Source organism: Zonotrichia albicollis, chromosome 17 (genome assembly GCF_047830755.1).
Source record: "Zonotrichia albicollis isolate bZonAlb1 chromosome 17, bZonAlb1.hap1, whole genome shotgun sequence".
Taxonomy (NCBI): Eukaryota; Metazoa; Chordata; class Aves; order Passeriformes; family Passerellidae; genus Zonotrichia; species Zonotrichia albicollis.
In genome coordinates, this window is record NC_133835.1 from 8,713,204 (window position 1) to 8,732,344 (window position 19,141).

Here is a 19,141-nt window from a genome sequence, read left to right on the forward strand (position 1 = left end):
GCAAGTGTCAGCCGATGACGGTTCCTGTCCCCATCAGGATCTCTGCGGGGTCACGAGCTTGGCATGGGGCGCTGGAGAACCTCCGAATGTGGGAGTTGTCCCACCTCGGAACACTGCGGGGACACAGCCGCGAGCCAGCGGATGAGCCATTTGCACCGGCCGGGAGGTGACACGGTGAGGACACGGACCCCAGGTCACCCCCAGCAGCCAGCCCCCCTCTCCCAGCCCGGACCCACCGCCCCGGGATGCCTCATGGCGGCTCTTCCCCCAGCACCCACCGGGTGTCGCTGGGAGAGCGGGCTGCAGCCCTGCAAAACGCGGGGCTGCCTTCTCCCGCCTTCTCCCGCCTGCTTCCCCGCCTGCCGCCCTGCCCTACCTGTCTGCAGCGCTCTTACTGTCCCTGTCCCTCCGAGGGACTGCGGTTTGCTCCTCCAGCCTGCCCTGCGCCTGTGGGAGCACCCATGGCAGCCAGGAGCGTTGGGTGTAGTGTGGGGACAAGTCTTGTCCCCGGGGCTGCAGGGACACTGGGTGACAGTGGGGGGGATGGTCACAGTTTGAGGTGCTGCTGCGATTTAATCCCAGCAGGCGGCTCAGACCCCCTCAGCTGCTCACTCACACACACCCCCCCGGGTGGGATGGCGTACAAAATGGGGAAAGATAAAATGGTAAAAGGGACTAAACTCACGGAGCAGCTTCATAGGAAAAGCAAGGATGTCCTATAGTCTGGGGTATCCCGGGGCAGGGGGGGAAGGGGGAGTGGCAGAGCTGTCCCATCCACGTCCCCTCGCAATTTCTATGTCCCCCCAGCGCTCTTACTCACTGGTGGGGCAGCAGCAGGAGCAGAGAAGTCCTTGGGGCTCTGTGTGCACGGCTCAGCCAAGATCAGACACTCCTGGGTCATCAGCACTTCTTTCAGCACAGCTCCAAAACAGTCCCGCCCTGGCTCCTACGGACAAAATGACCTCTATCCCAGTCAAACCAGTACAGGACTCCAGAGAACCTGGAAGGTGGGGAACAGTGCAAGGTGCTGGGGAAAGCAGACGCAGGGAGCTTGGGGTGGGCAGCTGAGGTCATGGTGTGTCCATGGGTATGGGGACACGGAGGGGACGGCAATTGTCCTGTGTTTAATTTGTCGGCACAAAGAGGCGGCTCAGCCGGCAGTGAGAGCCTTCCCAAGGGCCAAGGGCTAAGGGGGAAGAGGCAGTGGGACCCTCGTGTTACCCCTTCACGCCGCTCACCCAAATGCACCGGACGCGTGCTGCCCGCCCCGGCTGTGCCTCCTCCGCCCCCTGCCCGCCCCGCAGCTGAACTCCCGGCCCCGGGCCCCTCGCCCCTCCGCAGCCCCGGCAGATGCGAGCCAAGGCCCCGAAGCAGATGGCAACATTTGGTAGCCGAGCCGTCCCTGCCTGCGGGACTTTGCTGGGCTGTGATGACCACCCCTCCAGGAAGCCCCCTCCTCACCCAGCCAGGGCTGGGGAGCCCATCCCAACTGCAATGCCAGGGGTGCAGAGGGGATCCCAGGGTGGGCACACTGCTCATGCCATGGGGGTGACAGGATGGCATGGAAAGATCAGCAGCTCAGCAAAGCAGGGGTCTGTACTTAAGCTCAGCCCTAGTGAGACCCATCCCCTAATATCTTCTTTCATGTGTGAGAGTGGGGATGCTCTGCCTGGGCAGAAGGTGGCTGCTGCTCCATTGCTGGGGGACAAGGGGACCCCCTCACTCCAGGGACTGCTGGCCACCCTATTTGACAGGGCGTGAGCCCCAGACTTGGGGACCTGCTGGCAGCTCTCAGCCTGGACTCCGGCAGCCCCAACCTTATTTGCATTCCATTTCCATGTGAAAGGAGCAGGTCAAGTTGAAAGTGGAAAGGCTGGTGGGGGGCAGCGGGGAAGGGGCCTCTGCCGGAGGTGAGACCCCAACAAAAGGGCCGGATCCCCAGGGCCCAGCGCTTGCCTGGCCATGGGCTGCGGCCACGGCCCCACGGCAGCCGCCATCTGCGGGTCTGTGCTGCCGCCACCACCGGCCAGACAAAGGCCTCGTGCCCAGCATGTCCCCATCTGTCACCTCCCTGGCTCCCGGATCCCTGAGCACAGACCGAGTGTGAACATCCGGGTGCAGGCAGCATCATTCCCGCTGCCCGCAGGGAATGGGGTAATGCTGGGTGCAGTGGGTGCCTCCCCATTCTGTCCCCATGTCCCTTCTGGAGCAGATCTGTAGAGCTCTTGCTGGGGAAACTGAGTCAGGAGCAGATGGTGGCTTATCCTGGGTCTGGGCATGGCAACAGGCTGGAATAAAACACTGGGAGTTAACACCCAAGATGAAGGGGCTGGGGACCTCAGCTCTGGGGGTGCCCACACAGCCGAGCCTGAGCCCTGCGGCTTGGCAGGTGTTGCCAGGCACCCGTAGCTGCCTCCACCCAGCACTTCCAGGGGGGAATTGGCTGCTGAGTGTGTTTTCTGCTCATTGGCAGCTTAATTTAGCATCCAGGAGGTCCTGGCAGTGGCACGAGGGTGTCTGTAGAAGGTGAGAGCAAAGGCACTGCCAGCACCTCCTTGTCCCTCTGTTCACAAACACAGTCCATGTTCCTGGGGCAGAGTGGGGATGCTGCACCGGGTGCTGGGGGAGCATTCCTGCAGGAGGCTGCCCTCCCAGGGCATGTCCCGGGATGCTCCTGGGCAGGGCGAGGCTTGGGGCGCTGCCTGCATCCAACGCCCCGCTCCAACGGGCCAGACGTGCCCGAGCAGCTCCTGCACCTCCTGCCTGCGTCTCGGCACCCGTGGGGGGACGCAGCCTGGGGCTCTGCCCTCGCCCACCAGCTGGGATTTTCTAGCTGAGCCCGTTGTGTGAATCTGGGCTCGGGGCAGCCCTCTGGCTCCCAGACTGTTTCCCTTCTCCCTCCACCAGCTCCTTGTCTTGCTCCAGGAGCCATTTGAACAATGCAAGGCTGTAACTGAGCTCCACAACATGAGCCAAATGCTCGTTCCCTCTGTGCAGAGCTGAACAGAGATGCCTGGACCATGGGGCAAGAGCCACCCCGGGGCTGGGTTCAGGCCAGCAGGTCCAGGTGGCTGCAGGCTTGGTGACCCTGTTCCAGTCTGTCACCTCTCCTGCTAACCAGTTTATTTTCCTATGTTTTGGAGTTTATTGCAGCTGGGTGAATGGGGAAACAAGATGAGATTTCCAAATGAGAGCGGGCCCTGCCAACTAACCGTACCAGTGATATGAGGGAATCTGGGTGCCCACAGCAAGGCTGGGAATTTCCCCCGTGTCCCTGAAGCCCTAACCCAGCAGCAGCACCCTCTGCCCACAGCGAGCAGTGACATCCAGAAGCATTTTGGATTTGTCACTGTGAGCACCTCGGGCCGTGTGTGCACCCAGGCTGCCCAGCCGGCACCGCGGGCTGAACCGGCACCCGGGACGTCACCGGGCACCGGCGCGCTGCGTGACGCAGCCTGGCACGGAGGAGGAATGCCCTGTGCTTTCCATCCCTTGGGAGCGCTGATTTGCCTCGGAGGGCGTCCTCGCCCGGCGCTGACTCAGCCACAGCAGAACCGCTCCAGCACCCTCCAGCCGCCGTCAGCGGGGAGACGGGGAGGACGGGCTGGGGAGCAGGAGGGTGGGGACAGCAGGACACCATCGGGACACCCTCGGAAAGACAGCACGGAGAAGGAGGTGGCAGCTGATCCGGCCGACAAGGCTCCCACGCCGCAGGGCCAATCCAGGTGGGTGGCAGAGGTGGTGCTGGTCCCGTGCTGGTCCAGTGCCAGCAGAGCGGGGCTGGGTGAAGGGGTCACAACCGTGTGCCTCTGGAGCAGCTCCTCCAGGCTGGAGGTGACCTGGTGTGCCATGTGAGCCTGGCTGGACTGCCCACCTCAGGAGAGAGAGAAGCTGGGGCCACACTGGGCAATGCCCAGAGCTCAGATCCCTGAACGGGGTTTGGGGTATGGGATTATGTTGCCGAGTTTTTGGGGCTGTTTGGAGGGCGGCTCCACTCTCTGCTTGGCTCAGTGCAGCCCAGCTCGGTGTGGCCGTGCCAGCGCCGTGGCTCAGCTCTGCAGGAATGTGGAGCAGCAGGTTGTGCCCGGCCGGGCTGTCCGTGCTGGGGAGGGGTCCCCACGCTGGCCACTGGTGGCTGTGCTGTGGCTCCTGTGTCCTTGTCCCTGGATTTCACAGCCATCTCCTCTGTGGCTTGGCTGAGCGTCTGGTACAAGGCTGAGCCACAGTGCCTGACATGGGGACATTTTCCTGCTTTGCCTTGCCTGGGGGACACTTTTGCACCCCTGTGCTGAACCGGGGAGCCCTCCCTGTGCTGGGCACAGGTACAAGGGCAGCGAAGCTGGCCATTGGCACAGCGGCTGGGCAGCACTGGACCCGAGGAGTTGGGCAGAGGGGTGCAGAAAGCTGCCCAGGAAGGAGGCAGGAGGATCTGTGACAGTGCTGGGACCGTTCCCAGCTGTCACCACGCCTGGCCGCCCCCCTGCAGACATTTTCCAGGTCAGGAGGCAGCATGTCCCCCCAGGCAGGGGATGAGGACGGGGAGAGGGGCAGCCAGCCTCCCCCATGGCCACTCGTCTGTCACAGCGTGTCAGGGGGATGCACCGTGAGCTGTGCAGAGATCCTGATCCCGCTGGGGTGCAGATTCTGGGGAATCCGGCACCCTTGGGCTGGTAGGGGGTGCAGACATGGCTCAGCTGTGGCTCAGCCGCGGCTCGGCAGGGCTCTGGGTGCCAGGGCTGGCTCCTGCCGCTGGGACAGGCGCTGGGCTGCTCCCAGGAAGTTTGTACACGCAGGTGAGTGGGTGACGGTGGCAGCTGCCGGCTCGGGGCTGTCACGGGAGCGAGTGAGGCCACAGCACACCGGCCCTGCCCTGCCCACCTCTGCACCCGGTGAGTGCCGGGGCTTGCTGTCACATCCTCGGGCTCATCGGTGCCCCGAATCGGGACCCTCGGGAGGAATCTCAGCGCAGCTTAGGAAAGGCGTTGGGGGAGAGGGCCTGACCCATATATGCTCCTGTGTGCCCTGCCGCTGCTGAGCCCCTCTGGGTATTGGGGGTACTCTGGGGGTGTCCACCTCTGGTCAGGGGGCTGCAGAAGGGTGTAGGGCTGGTTTGGGTGCCCTCCCCCCCCCTTTTCGCTGTGGGCGGGCTGGTGCGACCGTTGTGGCGGCTGCGCTTGTTGGGGTTGGCAGGGACCCAAGGACACGGGTGCACAGGGCCTCAGGCTGCCCGAGCGCCCGGGAAAGCACGAGTGGAAACCCCCGTGTGCTCCACTTACTTTCCAAGGAGCTCCAGGGTGAGAGCAGGGAGCCTAGGAGCAGCCTCGGAGCTTGGGCTGAGGGAACAGCAGAGGGAGCGGAGCACGGAATCCAGCAGCCCGGCAGGGTGGTGGGTGATGGAAACCTGGGCATGGGGGATGCACGCCGGGGAGCAGGCAATGCACCCCTGGGCATGGGTGATGCAAGGGTGTAGATGAGGCACCCCTGGGAGCAATCAGTGCTCCCCTGGGAGTGGGTGATGCACGCCTGGGTGAAGGAAATGCCCTCCTGGATGTGGGCAGCGCACCCCTGAGCATGGACGAGGGGCACATTCAATGTCCCCCTTAATGCGGGCGATGCACCCCGGCACCTGCGGCTCGGGCAGAGCATCAGTGAGGGGTGCTCGGCTCCCTCCGCCCCCGCTCTCTCCGCAGGGCGCCCCTCGCCGCGACCGGGCGCCCTCCCCGGCGGCGCCATTGGCCCCGGTGCGGTTTGAAGCAGGCGTGCGGCGCGGATTGGCCGGGGCATTGTCGGGAAGGCTCGGCGGCGGCGGAGGCGTGGTGACCGCCTTCAAATAGGCAGCCCGGAGCCGGGGGCGCAGCGAGTGCGGTACCGCACAGCCGGGGCTGCCTTTGTCTGCCGTGGGGCCGGGGCGCGGGCAGGGGCAGCATCGCCGCCGCTCTCACTCCGGCCCCGCTCTCACTCCGGCCCCTTTCCGCAGCCCACGGCGCCTGAGCCCCTCGCTGCCCGTGGCGGCCGCTCCGCCGTGTCCCGGTGCCGGCACGGAGGATGCCCGTCGAGGCGCTGCAAGCCGGTGACACCATGAAGGGGGTGACGGTGACGGCGCCTTTCACCTCGGCCATGCCCGTCCGTATCCTCCGCAAAGGGCCCGCGTATTTCCGCCGGCACGCCGAGCCGGGGGCCGGGAAGCCCAGCGCGGTGGAGAGGCTGGAGGCCGACAAGGCCAAGTACGTGAAGAGCCAGAAGGTCGTCAGCACCAGGCAGGAGCCGGTGAGGCCACTGCTGCTCAAGCAGCCTCTTTTCACCCCCGGGGTGCGCCGGGCTGTGCTCACCCCCAGCCGCAGGGCACCCCCGGGGCCGCGCCGCGCCGATGCTGCCAGCCCGAAGACCTCCCTTGACCTGGAGATCCTCAACAACCTCATCAACCTCTGTGACAGCCCCTTCCCTAAGGCGGAGAGCCCGCTGGGCAGGGAGTGCAGGTGGCGGGCGGAAGCTCCAGCGGTGGAGGGGGCTGTGAAGCCACCGGAGAGCCCGGCCACCCCCAAGCCCCCCGGCAACGTGGCCGTGCGCAGGGTGGATGTCCGTCCCTGTGGAGCTCCGCGGAGCCCGGTGACACCGCTGCCCGCATCCCCCATCCCCGGTGGGCTGCCTGTGACCCCGTCCCGGAGCTCGCCCGCCCGCCCGGAGAGCGCCCGCCGGCAGCCGCTGCTGCACCGCTCCAAGTCGGACCTGAGCGATCGCCTCTCGCGGGCCACCGCCGACCTGGAGCGCTTCTTCAACTACTGCGGCCTCGACCCCGAGGAGATGCAGGACATGGGGGCCGAGCGCTTCGCCCGCGCCAGCTCGGACATCGTGTCCCTCAAGTTCCACAGCGTGAGCACGGCCAGCTCGGAGGGCGGCCGCTCGCCGCCCAGCGCCGCCACGCCGGAGGGGCGGCCGGCCGAGAGGGTGCCCTACGGCATCTCCATCATCGAGCGCAACGCCCGCGTCATCAAGTGGCTCTACGGGCTGCGCCAGGCCAGGGAGCCCCAGCAGGTCTCCGATGTGTAGCAGTGCCGTGGTGGGCACCGGGGATGGGTCACTCGTACGTGGGCACTGCTGGGGACAAAGCGCTGGCTGTGCCCTGGGAGGAGCAGGGACCTCTTGGTGGTGCCACAGCATCACTGGCCTGATGTGGCCAGGGATCCATGGTCAGACCCCTGTGCCAGCACTGGAGAACCAGGTCCCCCAAGCCCATGGGAAGGCAGAGGACACATGTCCCTGGGTGTGGGGCTGGTCCTCAACACCCACAGGGCCTCAAGTGTGGCTGCCCTGCCTGTCCTGCTGGCAGCTCCTGCCTGTCCTGCTCCTCACCAACATCCCAGGGTGGGGTGCAAGGGGCTGGGTCCCCCTGCACGAGCAGGGACACTGTACCCATGAAGGAGCTGCCTCTTGCAGCCTCCATGGAAGGGGTCCCACTGCCTGGGGTGGTGGCCGCATCCTGGTGGTCCCATCGTATACCTGAAGAAAAGCCTGGTGCTTTGAGGGGTGAGGGGCAAACCTGACCCCCTGCTTCAAGCTGCCCAGGGCTGTGTGTCTGTGTGAGTGTCTGCAGGTGCCTGTGTTCCCCTTCCCGGCTGCCAGTGGGCAAGAAGCCCCCACCAAGCTGGGCCTGGTATTTATGAAGACAACAGTTCCTCTTTTCTACTATTTTCCTTATGTTTGATCTGTAAATAATAATAATAATTATAATGCAGCCAGTTTTATTAAATACCTGTGTTTTGGAGGCTGTGTGTTGTCTCTTGGGGCGGTGAAGTTTGGGATGGGACAGGGACTCCTGGGGTGCTCTGCAGGGCAGTGGGTGCTGAGGGGATGGGTGCTGGGAGGCAGTCACGCGTTCCAGGCTGCAGCGTGCCAGCGCGGGGCCCGGCGGGCACGGCAGGGCGGAGGTTGGGTCTGGCAGGTCCCGGCAGAGCCCCAGCTGCTGGGATTCCCCTCTGTGCCACGCACCCTCCCCTGCCTCCTTCCCTCCCTGCTGCAAAGCTTGGCCAGGTCCCGGCTCTCCAAGAACTGGAGATGGGGGCGGCAGTAGCAGAGAGCTCCCAGGTGGGCTGGGATGAAAGCGGGAGCAGGGAGAGCTTTGAAGATGAAAAGCGCCCGTGGTTCGCCCAGGGCAGCCTCACAGGGCACCACAGCTCTTCTGGCACCTGTGCCCTGCAGTCACCGTGCTCCTGATGTCCCATGCAGCCAGGTGTCTGCTGGGGAAGGTGACATCAAAGCCACCAAAGCACGTGCATCCAGGGACTCCACCTGGAGGTGGACCTGCCACTGTGTCCCTTCAGTGACAGCCCCCAGCAGCTACAGGCCAGGGCAGCACCATGGGCTCTTGACTGGGGCTTCCATCCAGCACTGAGGGTCCCCAAAAAAGCCGCCATAAAGAAGAATTTACCACCCCAGCTTGATTTCTGGGCTGTTGTGTGTCCACACAGATCCCCTGCTTAGGGTGCAGGATCCATGTGACTCCTGCTGGGTTATTGTCAGGTCCTGCTGCTGGGAATGTGGAGGGCAGGATGTGGTGTCAGGACGTGGTGACAGGACACGAGGATGGCATCTGGCTGTGAGTCAGGCTGATGAAGTGACACGCACACCCAGGGGATCCTTAATGACAGCACATGGGGCACTGGGTGCCTGCCCAGGGAAAACACCCCGGAAACCAGAGGGTGACAGGGACCCTGGGCAAAGCCTGGGGACAGGCTTTGCCCTTGGGGAAATCTCTGAGGGAACCAGATCCTCACTGGTGGCTGGGACCGGCTGTGCTGCCGGATTCCTCAGCGTGGTGTGTCCCAGGGCTTGGTCTAAATTTGTTGCTATTGCTAAGGAAAAGCGGGGGGGCCCACCAGTCCCCAGCCAGGCAAGGTCTGAGCAGCCACATGTCCCTCAGGTGCTGCCAGTACATGGTGTGGCTCTGGTGTCCCATGCCCTGCATGACCGGGACCTGACATGGCCATCCAAAGCCCTTTGTGCTCACGCGTGCATGCAGGATGTCTGTGTGTCCATGTGCACACGTGTTTGTGAGCAGTATTTCGATGAGCACACACAGATGCACACACAGCAGCCTTGTTCCTGAACCAGGAGTCTCCATCTGACCCCCACCCATGGGACTGCCAGCATGAAACACTGGCACAGACACGTTCAGACACACACGTGTCCCCCCCAGAATGCCCCCCCATTGCATGTCCCCACTGGGGACAGCAGGACAGCCCCAAAGTCCCTATCGCTTTCCCTGGCAGCTGCTTCCCGGTGGCTCAGGTTTCGTGGGGAGCACAGCTGAGGCCATCAGTTATTTATATTATATTATTTCCAGGGAGGAGGGACAGCCGGGGAAACGTCCATCACCCTCACCCTGTGTGCTGAGATTCCCCACGGGTGCCCCATGAGCAGGCAGGAGGTGCAGGCAGGCAGCCAGCACAGAAGGAAAACCGGCAGCACCGCCCCCCGTGTTTTCCATTTTTTAATTATTCCCCACTGATGAGCATCTTCTGGAAGCGCCAACAGCGTCACGTGCTTTAATCAGCGTTAATTAGCGGGTGCCTCGGGACAGTGATGAGGGCAGGCAGCAGGAGCCCCCCCCTGCTGCGTGCACAGCCGGTGTCGGTGCCAGCACCCAGCAGCTCCCACCCCTCTAACCCACAGCCCCCTCCCCACCCACAAACCCCAGCCCCTTCCTGCCAACCCTGGGGCCCTGCCAGCCCCTGCCACAGCAGTGTCTGCTCCCAGCAAGGACCTTCCAGAACTGGCCCACTGGCCATCCCAGGTCCCCATGGGGGTCCCCAAGGACACCCCCTGCTCTTCCTGTCCTCTCTAGAGCTGGAGAAGCCCAGCTCCATCCCGTGTAGAATAGTGCCTGTCCTGCCATACACGGGGACAGTGGCTCGGGCCATGCTTGGAAGGGGACAGCCTGTGGCCCTCTGCATGGCTGTGTCTGGACAAAAGGGAAGGAGGGACCACCAGCCCCCATGCTCATCAGGATTCCTGTCCCATCCAGCTCCTCTAATCCTGCAGGAAAGTGGGATGGTGGGGGATTTACAATATCCAAAACCAGTGAAAAGGCAAAGCCCCCATCATGTCTGGGGTCCCTTTGAATGCACATGGTCCCAGGGGTTCCCAGAGTCCCCTCACTGGGGGTGTCTTGGAGCCCTGTCCCCAAGATCAAACCCTGAGGCCCAGCAGAAATTCGTGGAGAGAAGCTGAGGTGAGATCAGGGGGTTTCCATATGCTGGAGACCACTTTGGCAGGTCTGGCCTCGTCCCTCTCCTGCAGCTCCTGCAGCTCCAGCCCACGGTTCCTCCAACATGGCCATGGTGACACTGCAGACTTCTGAAAAATGGGATAAACAAGAGTAAAAAATAAACTCATGGCAAAGGTTCCCTGCAGCAGCTGGGACATCTCAGCCCCAACCATCCCTTGTCCCGGACTTGTCTGTCAGTGTGGCACTGCCTTGGGCACGTCAGAAGCTGGAGGGTCGGATCATCATGCGGGTGCCCTTGAGGGAGTAGCTGGGCCCCTGGAAGTGGTGCCAGCGGATGCCGTTCAGCTTGCGGATGTTGTTCCGGGCCGGGTAGTAGATGCCATTCAGGTTGGAGAGGCCACAGGCATCAAACCACCATCCTGTAGGAAGGGACAAGGGCAGCGAGGTGGCACCGCAGGCTGGCACCCATGGGTGCTGCGCGGGGGTGTCCCCCTGCTCCACTCACCTCCCGAGAGCATCTGGGCACACTTGCACAGGCAGTTGTCGTTGTCGGCGTCGCGGGTGCTGAACTGGGTGCCCTGCAGTGCCAGCCCGCTCTGCTGTCCAGCTGTGCCACTGTAGTCCTGCAGTGACAGCCTGTGCCCACGGGACACAGCCACTGTCACTGCCGGCTGCCAGGGGGTCACAGAGCCCAGCATGGCTCAGGGGCTGCCATGAGCTGGACACAGCACAGAGGGATGGGCAGAGATCCTGCAGTGCCAGCCTGGCCTCCTGTCCTTGGCCCCCAAGATGGGGGCTGTGGAATGCTGGGGCAGAGAGGGCCCTCAGGTCTCCTCCAGTCCTCTTGCTGGGGGCCAGCTCGGTTCATGCATGGCATGGATGGTGCAGGGCATGTCTGGGGGCTGCTTCCACCTCCAGCCCAGCAGTGAAGGCCCCCAGCTGCTTTCCACCCTCCTGCCCATGGCCAGGAGCACATGGTCATGGCAAGATAAGCATTAGGAGCACAGCATCTCTTTGTGGACATGGACAGCCTGGGGATGCCCAACACCCTGGGAATGCCTGGTGGCCACAGCTGTGCCACATCCCTCAGTGCAAGTGCCCAAGTTGCTCCCACTGGGATGACAAATCCCACTGCCTTGATGCAATTTTATACATTAAAAATCTACTTCTCAGAAGCCCAGGGAGAGATGAAATTGTCACAGCAATGTACCTGGCACCTGTCACCATAACTACAGCAGGACAACCCAGTGAAGCCCCAGGTGATCCTGCACCTCCCACACCCAGCCCTTCCCACTGGGCAGGGGACAGAGATGGGGAGGGCTGGGTGGCTGTTCCCACAGGGTTTGGTGACAGTCAGAGATGGGATAGGGGTGGGTGGCCGTTCCCGCAGTGCCTCTCCCCTACCTGTAGAACTGCCGCTCGCTGCCCAGCTGGAATTTGCCGTAGTGGGCATACACCTGGCCGCCCTCCCAGTCCTGCAGCTCCACCCGCAGGGCGTAGGGCACCCGGCTGGTCAGCAGGTGCACCGCCTCATTCCCCAGCCAGTACTCCCCTGACGCGTCCCCAAAGCCCTGTGGAGCAGCGGGGCGGGTGAGTTCAGGGTGCCTGGGGTGGCCCCGGCGTGTCCCCAATCCCCAGTTAGACACACACCTGCTTGTACTCCCTCCAGCTCCTCTGGAAGCTGAGGCTGCCGTTGGCACGGAGCTGGATGATGGTCCAGCCCCCTCGATCCGTGTCCATGTCACAGAATGCCTGCAAGGGAGTGAGGGACAGCTGGGGATGGCTTGGAGTGGGTATCCAGGTGCAACCCGGCCAGGCTGGGCAGCTCAGTGTGGGTGCCCTGTGGGTGCTAGAGCTGCCTGAGGGGCTGACGAGGGTGTGCTGTGCCCAGTGCCTGGCTGAGGGGTCTCTCCTCCCTCCATGGCCATGGGCAGGGGCTGGGGTCTGGTGCTTATAAAACTGCCTAAAATCAGTTTTATGTCCCCATTTGGAAGGATGTGCCAGCCCTGCTTTCATCCTGTGGGTGCTGCCTTCATCCCTGTACAGCCCCCAAGGCTGGAAGGGGATGGGGTGGGGAAACTGCTCCAGGATGTGCCAAGCAACAGAGGGATTGGTGTGGAGCTGCTGTGCTGGGTGGGCAACACTCCAGGGTGGGGCAGGGAAGCCCTCTCTGGGCTGTGCTCACCTTTTTGGGCTCGCTGAGGTTGGCAATGTGCAGGGTGTAGATGCCACTGGCATGGATGCCCGCCCGGCGCACATCGGCACAGTCCTGGAATTGCTGCTCCTGCCCAGGTGACGTGGCTGTGGCAGAAGGGACAGTGAGAAGGCCAAAACTGATGGCCCTGCAGCCCTGACTGATTTTGCTGCTCTTCCCTCTCCCTTTGTGCTCCTAGATTTTTTTGTTTAATCTTCTGTGCCATCTCCTGAGGGCTGAGCAAGGCAGCTGTGCCAGCCTCACCCCTGGGGGTTTGCCATGGCTGGGAATGGCATCAGGCTATGGACCCAGCCCTTGGGGCTCCAAGCTGCTCCTTGGTTGCAATGAGTGGATAATTTTCTAGCGGAAGGTGCTCCTGCCCATGGCAGGGTGTTGGAATGAGATGAGCTTTAAGATCTCTCCCAAACCCAAACCATTCTCCCACTGAATGATTCTGTGATTTTGAGGTGAAGTCACCCAGGCTGAGCAGACCACAGGGGGCACCCTGGCTCGCTGCTGGGAGGACATGGAGCTTTCCCAGTGCCCCCGCTGTGCCCGCACACCCCGCTCACCTCTGCCCTGCGACACGAGGCGCACCAGGCTCTGGACGGACTGGAGGAGCTGGAGCTGCTGCCGCTGGAGCAGGCTGGTGTTGGCACTGGCAGCCAGCAGCGTCTTTTCCATCTCCTCGATGGCGCCGCTCTGCCGGCTCAGCAGCCGCTGCAGCTTCTCCTTCTCCGAGTGGGCCCCCGCCAGCTCCGCCTGCTGCTTCGTTTCCATCTCCAGCACCCGCCCCTCCAGGATGCTGGGAGTGGGATGCAGCGGTGACGGGGTGGCAGAGCGGTCCCAGCGTGTCTGCAGGGACCCACTGCTGTCCCCATCCCCTGCTGCACCCCTGAATTGCACCCTCACTTCTGGGACGTGCCCAGCCAGGGGAACCCAAAGCCCGGTGGCCGTGCTGGGGCTGTGCAACCCCCCAGGGACCACAGCCAGCACCTGGAGGGGTTCAAGCCCCCTCAAAGTGCAGTGTGAGGTGAGAGAGACCAGCCTCCCTGTGGGGTCCAAGGGCTGTGGGGGTCCCTGAGCCGCCCCAGCCCCTACTTGTTTCTGTTCTGCAGCTTGTGGATCTCATTGGTCTGCAGCAGCAGCTGCTTCTCCAGCTTGATGGTGGACAGGGAGTTCTCCTGGAGCTGCATCTCGATGCGCCACGTCTGATTCAGCACCTGCCTCAGGAGCAGAGGGGACCCTTGGCATCGACACCAGGGCCACACCACACCCGAGGTGTCTCGGGCACACAGCCCTGGTACCTCCACAAGGGGTGCATTAAACCCTGGGTCAACTCGGGGCATCGCTTTTATCTGCAGACAAACCGTGCCACCCACCAGGTCTCAGGGTGGCAGGGACATGGGGACACACGAGCTGTACCTCTCAGGGTGGTGGGACATGGGGACACGCATTCTGTACATCTCAGGGTGGTGGGAAGTGGGAACACACATTCTGTACCTCTCAGGGTGGCAGGGACATGGGGACACACGAGCTGTACCTCTCAAGGTGGCAGGGACATGGGGACACACGTGCTATTCCTCTCAGGGTGGTGGGACATGGGGACACACAAGCTGTACCTCTCAGGGTGATGGGGACATGGGGACAAACCTGTGCCTCCACGTCGGTGAGCTTGCGGCTCTGCTCGGCGCTGCGGTTCAGGAGGGAGCTGCCCATCTCCAGCATGGCCGCGGTCTGGTTCTGCACCGCCGCCTGCTGCAGCTCGGCCACCTCCGGCTTCACGCTGCTCTGGATGTAGCTCTCCAGCTGTGCAGGGAAGGGAAGATGCAGGGGTCATTTGGGCACCTCTTTGGGTTCTGTCTCAGCGTCCCAGCTGAGCCTGGCATCGCTGGGCACAGCCCTGTGTCTCCACAAGGCTTGACCCACCCCGGGGCCCTTGGAACCTTATCAGAGGACAGAGCGAGCTGAGCTGCTGCAGGGGAGGCTCCTCAGGCAGCGGCTGCCAAGATTCCTGGGCTGTGGTACCAGCTGGGGCCTGGCATGGGCTTCTGTGTGCCCAGGTGTGCTGGCGAGCCGGGCTGGTGCCCGGCCAGGGTTGCCTGTGCCAAGCAGCCGGGCAGGGAGTGACTGGCACTGCCATCAGCACCAGCTGCCAGCCCAAACCACTGGGATGCAGAGGGCGAGGGGACACGGTCAGCCAGGGACGGTCGGTGTCCGGCACCCCGTGCTGCCCCACCGCGTGTGAGTGCTCGGGGCTGGGAAGAAGCTGAGGCTGCGAACACGGCTCGGACACAGCTGAGATGACGCTTCCGCTTTCCCAGCCCGCGGGGGAGCCGCCTTTCCCAAAGGCTTTGCTATTTCTGGCAGCCCCGCCATGAGGTTCCCATTGAGCCCCTCCCCAGGGCGATGGCCTCGCTGGGGGCACGGTCCCTCGGCGGGGCCGCAGGCAGCGGAAGGGGCCGCCCACGCTGGGAAAGCAGCCCCTGAGAGCAGGGGGGACCGGGGCTGCCCCGCTCCCTGCATCCCGCAGATCCTGCTCCCTGCCTGAGCTCCCCGTGGTGCAGGCAGAGCCCCACATCCCCCTGCATCTTGTGGGGCTGTGGAGCAGAATCGGCAGGGTTGGGATGCTGCTCTATCCCCCTGCATCTTGTGGGGCTGTGGAGCAGAATCAGCAGGGTTGGGATGCTGCTGTCTGGGCAGTGTGGAAAGCAGGCAGGGGTGCAGGGTTGTTGTGCACTGTGGTGGGAATGCAGTGCTGCTGGGATGCTTGGCATGGTGGCAGGCAAGCAGCAGTTCTGGGATGTTTGGCACCATGGAATACCAGGCAGCAGTTCTGGGATGTTTGGCACCATGGAACACCATGACAGGCAGCAATGTTGGGATATTTGACACCATGGAATACCAGGCAGCTGTTCTGGGATGTTTGGCACCATGGAATACCAGGCAAGCAGGCAGCAGTGTTGGGATGGATACTTAGCGTGGGAGTGGGGCCGGCAGTGGGCCAGGGCACAGGGCTCTGCACTTGTTTGGCATGATGAAATCTCACTGCTCCCTCCTCCTCCTCCACACCAGGCAGTGGCAAAACCATCACCCCACGCTGAGCATCCGTGTGGGGCAGGAGGGTCTCGGGGCAGGAAGGTCCCAGGGCTGACCATCCCAGGCAGCCCTGCCTGCACCCGTTTCCCTGGGGATTTTCCCTCGCAGGAACGTGCTCTCAGGGAGGAAGCAGGGAAAGGTCGGAAAGCCGCGTCTGGAAAACATTTCCCCGAGCTGAGGGATTGCTGGAGAGTTTCCCTTTAACCACGTCGTTAATCTTGTTGCTTCACAGGGCTTGGGGAGGCCTTTTCTCCCTCTCAATCTTGCCTTTTTTTTTTTTTTTTTTTTTTTTTTAAATAAACATATCTGTGAGCTGAGGGCAGAACATACCCAGAGAAAAGGTCAAGCTGGCACGGGGAAGGCTGAGAGTCCTGGAGATGGAGCCCTGGATCCTGGCCCCAGCAGCTCGCTGGGAGCTGGAGTGGGGCACAGTGTCCCCAAGCATGTCTGGCATAGGGAACACAAGTGGGGCAGGCTCTGAGCCAAGGACACGGAATCCGGGACCCCCCCTCCTCCATCTCATGGGTGCTGATGTGATCTGGGCTCTCCCGGCCTCAGAAACTCATTTCTGCACCATAAGGGTAGAGCTGCTGTGGGAAAGGCTGTGGTGCTGTTTTGGTCACCCCAGAAGGAAACTCAGCCACTCTCTGTGCCCATGCTGGGATCCCACTGCCCACAGCTGGATCATCCTGTGCTGCCTTCTTGCAGCCACATCCTTCCCCTCTGCCCCAGTTCCTATCCTGCCCTGACATTTCTAAACATTTCACAAGCACCAGCTCAGGAATCCTTGAGTCACAGGTGGGTGGAAAACCCTTCACCTGCTCCCCACACTGCTGCACACATCCCAGGGCGAGCAGCACCAGCCCTTCAGGCACCTCAGAGCTGCCAAAATGCCCCTGCCCTGCTGGAGACCCCATCCCACACCGAGTCCCCTGCTAGACCCAGTGGCACCATCAAGTGTTTGTGTTTGAACTAAAATTAATTCCTCCTGAGACACAAGTGTCCTTGTGTGCTGGGTGCTGGCCATGTCCCCACCACGGGGTGCTGAGTGGGGAGGGTGGGCCAGCCCCAGTGCCATGGATGGGGCTCCTGGGAGAGGCCCAGGAGATACCTGAGGGGAACTGGAGAACCTCTTGGGTACCAGGAGATCTCCCAATTTCTCAGCACCCTGCAGGGCTCCCCATGCCAGGGCAGAGCAGACGGGGATGCAACGTTGTTTATGAGCTGTCCCTGAACCCAGTGCCTCTTTTGAGCCCTCGTTTGTTTGTTCAGGACTGGAGTCTGACCAAAACAAGCGTTCTTGGGCAGCTCTGCTGAAATTTGGGAAGCTAAGGAACAACAGCAAAAAACAGAGCTGCAAACTGCCTCTAAAAGGAGAGAGCCATGCTGTGGGATGGGATGGATAGATAGATAGAACAGGATGGGGAAGGAATGGGGTACTGGCTGCCCAGTGCTCCACTGCCCAGTGATCCTTGGGGCTATGGTGAGGGGCATTGCTGCCCACAGCTGCCCAGATGTGCAGTCCCACTTTGCCCATGGCTGTCTGCTCTGGACAGGGCCATTGCAGCTGTGGTGGGACCCTGATCCCCTGCCTTGCTTGGCCATAGAAAAGCTGCCCTCATCCCGAGAGGGCACAGGGACCCCAGGGCACAGGGACCCCAGGGCTCATATGCACCCAGCAGACCCAGCAGGTTCCACAGTGACAGAGATTTGGTGCCACCAGCCAGGTTGTCACTGGCCCTGCTGACCCCTCTGCAGCACTCTGGGCTGGCTTCCAGCAGAGCCACGGTTCAGCGTTTTCCCAGCTCTTGAGGAATTTGTTCTCTAGGATGGCTGAGGGGACAAGGGGGAATGTCCTGCACGTCCCCACTGCCTGCACTGTCCCCCACAGCCAGGGTGGCTCCCCAAGCAGCGTGGCTGGCACAGGCCATCCTCGGGACCCGCACTCACTGTGTTGGCCCCATACTGATCCCTGAGGGCTGCAGGGGCTCAGCACAGGGACATCACCCAGGAAATGGGACTGCAGAGGCACACAGGTCCCATTGCAGCCTGGTGGGACACCACAGGACAGCCATGTGGCTCTGCTGGGTCAGTGACAGCTGGGGACAAGCTGCCTCTCCTCTTATCAGTGCAGGTACCCAGTGTTCCTGGCACGGGCTGTGGGGCTCAGGGCCCCCGGGGATGTGTCCCTTGGGATGAGCTATTCCTGGGTCTGACGCAGGCAGCCACACTCGGCTGGTGGGGGCTCCAGAAAGGAAATGCTGCTTCCTGCCTCAGGCACTGGGGATGGGGCGAGCCAGTGGGGGCTGGGGGTGGCAACCCTGTGGGTACACAGCCCCTCTGGGGTGGCACCCCCCTGCTCCCACACAAAGTCTCACCAAGTGCTGGGAGCTTTTCCAAAGCCTGTAGAGGGAAAACGATGGAGCTGGAGAGATTTTGGTCGCCCCTACCCTTGGGACCCTCTCCCTACCACTGGCCAAACCCCTTCCCAGTCTGCTCGCCTTGAGCTTGTAATGCTGATCCCCAAGGGATGCTTGGCACAGCTAACCCAGCCAGGACCATGAGGAGCCCTATGGCAGGGATGGACAGGGAATACAGCCTCAGTGGGGAGTGCTCTGGGTGAGTGACCTGCAGCACCTGCAGAACCCACAGCAAGCATACCCTCCGTGCTGCTCCAGCTGCACACTTGCCGAGAAAAGCTGACCTGGATGCTCAGATGGGCACAGGCCCCAGTGCCCAAGCTGTGCCCCAGGGATGCTGCACAAGCGGGCGCTGCACACATTCCCTGCCCACGCCGCCCCTCTGTTTGTCCCCTCGCACCCCCATCCTGCCCCGTACCTTCAGCAGCCACTGGGTGCTGTTCTCCAGGATCCTCTCCAGGTGCCGCAGGCGCTGTGCAGCCCCGGCGGTGCCGGCGGGCGAGTCGCGCTGGAGCAGCCCGCTGGCGGCCCCGGGGGCAGGCCCGGGGGCGGCGGGGCACGGCGGGGGCTCGGCCTCGGGCAGCACGAAGGTGTAGCTGCAGTGGCCGTGCTGCACGCGGTGGTAGCGCCGGCGGCCGCCGCCCTCCAGAGCCCGGCGCTGCGCTCCGGCAGCGCACAGAGCCGTGGTGGCGCAGGTCAGGGCCACCAGGCCGAGGCTGAGCGCCCGCATGGCCCTCACGGGGGTCCCCCCGGGGCCGGGTGACACGGCCGGGGATGCTCGCTCCGTGCCGGGTGGGTCAGTGGGCGCTGGCCGCCGCCTCCGACCGCGGCGATTTCGGCATTTCCTCCCTCTGAGCCAGCGCTGGCCGCCCCGGCCTTTTATCGCCAGCCCTCGCAGGGGGAGAGGGGAGGAAAAAAAAAAAAAAAAAAGAAAAACAAAGGAAAAAATCTGTTTAAAAACAATACTTCTATCTTTTTTCTTTCCTCTGGGTCCACTGCGGGGAGATCAAGTTTCACACGTGATCTATAAATGTCTCTCTCACACACACACACACACACACACACACTCTCACACTCGCACACGCAGCCCCGTCCCTCCCCCGGGCGTTCTCTGCACAACTCATCGCACGTCCCGGGGTGCATGGATGGATGGATGGATGGACAGCGCCAGGGCAGCACCGAGCTCTCCCAGCCCCGGCCTTG

General features: G+C 62.9%; 2 protein-coding genes across 6 annotated transcripts; one reads left to right on the forward strand and one right to left on the reverse strand.

The window, feature by feature from the left end:
* The first annotated feature begins 32 nt into the window (after window positions 1-32).
* Window positions 33-7,774, forward strand: FAM110A (family with sequence similarity 110 member A). Of its 4 annotated transcripts, XM_074553722.1 has the most exons (3): window positions 33-174; window positions 808-3,725; window positions 5,978-7,751. In XM_074553722.1, exon 3 carries the CDS (start codon window positions 6,046-6,048, stop codon window positions 7,045-7,047), a length of 1,002 nt encoding a protein of 333 aa, XP_074409823.1. In that variant the 5' UTR covers window positions 33-174; window positions 808-3,725; window positions 5,978-6,045; the 3' UTR covers window positions 7,048-7,751. The 4 variants fall into 4 exon arrangements, with proteins under 4 accessions (XP_074409823.1, XP_074409822.1, XP_074409824.1 ...); XM_074553721.1 differs by lacking the exon at window positions 33-174 and having other exon boundaries at window positions 753-3,725; XM_074553723.1 differs by lacking the exons at window positions 33-174; window positions 808-3,725 and adding an exon at window positions 3,732-4,889 and having other exon boundaries at window positions 5,978-7,774.
* A 1,897-nt stretch (window positions 7,775-9,671) lies between these two features.
* Window positions 9,672-18,859, reverse strand: ANGPT4 (angiopoietin 4). Of its 2 annotated transcripts, XM_074553706.1 has the most exons (10): window positions 18,357-18,859; window positions 14,073-14,228; window positions 13,521-13,642; window positions 12,992-13,224; window positions 12,411-12,526; window positions 11,876-11,977; window positions 11,630-11,796; window positions 10,731-10,861; window positions 10,452-10,644; window positions 9,672-10,353 (listed from the first exon to the last, which is right to left on the reverse strand). In XM_074553706.1, the coding sequence occupies exons 1-9, from the start codon at window positions 18,666-18,668 to the stop codon at window positions 10,484-10,486; spliced, it is 1,500 nt and encodes a 499-aa protein (XP_074409807.1). In that variant the 5' UTR covers window positions 18,669-18,859; the 3' UTR covers window positions 9,672-10,353; window positions 10,452-10,483. The 2 variants fall into 2 exon arrangements, with proteins under 2 accessions (XP_074409807.1, XP_074409808.1); XM_074553707.1 differs by having other exon boundaries at window positions 9,672-10,644; window positions 18,357-18,853.
* Window positions 18,860-19,141: the final 282 nt, after the last annotated feature.

Excerpts from the sequence above, each read along its gene's own strand:
- FAM110A (XM_074553722.1), top strand. The coding sequence starts at position 6,046 with ATGCCCGTCGAGGCGCTGCAAGCCGGTGACACCATGAAGGGGGTGACG.
- ANGPT4 (XM_074553706.1), bottom strand. The coding sequence starts at position 18,668 with ATGCGGGCGCTCAGCCTCGGCCTGGTGGCCCTGACCTGCGCCACCACG. Across the intron at positions 13,225-13,520 it reads AAGCTGCAGAACAGAAACAA|CATCCTGGAGGGGCGGGTGC; the intron begins GTAGGGGCTGGG and ends TCCCACTCCCAG. Across the intron at positions 11,978-12,410 it reads ACCTCAGCGAGCCCAAAAAG|GCATTCTGTGACATGGACAC; the intron begins GTGAGCACAGCC and ends ACTCCCTTGCAG.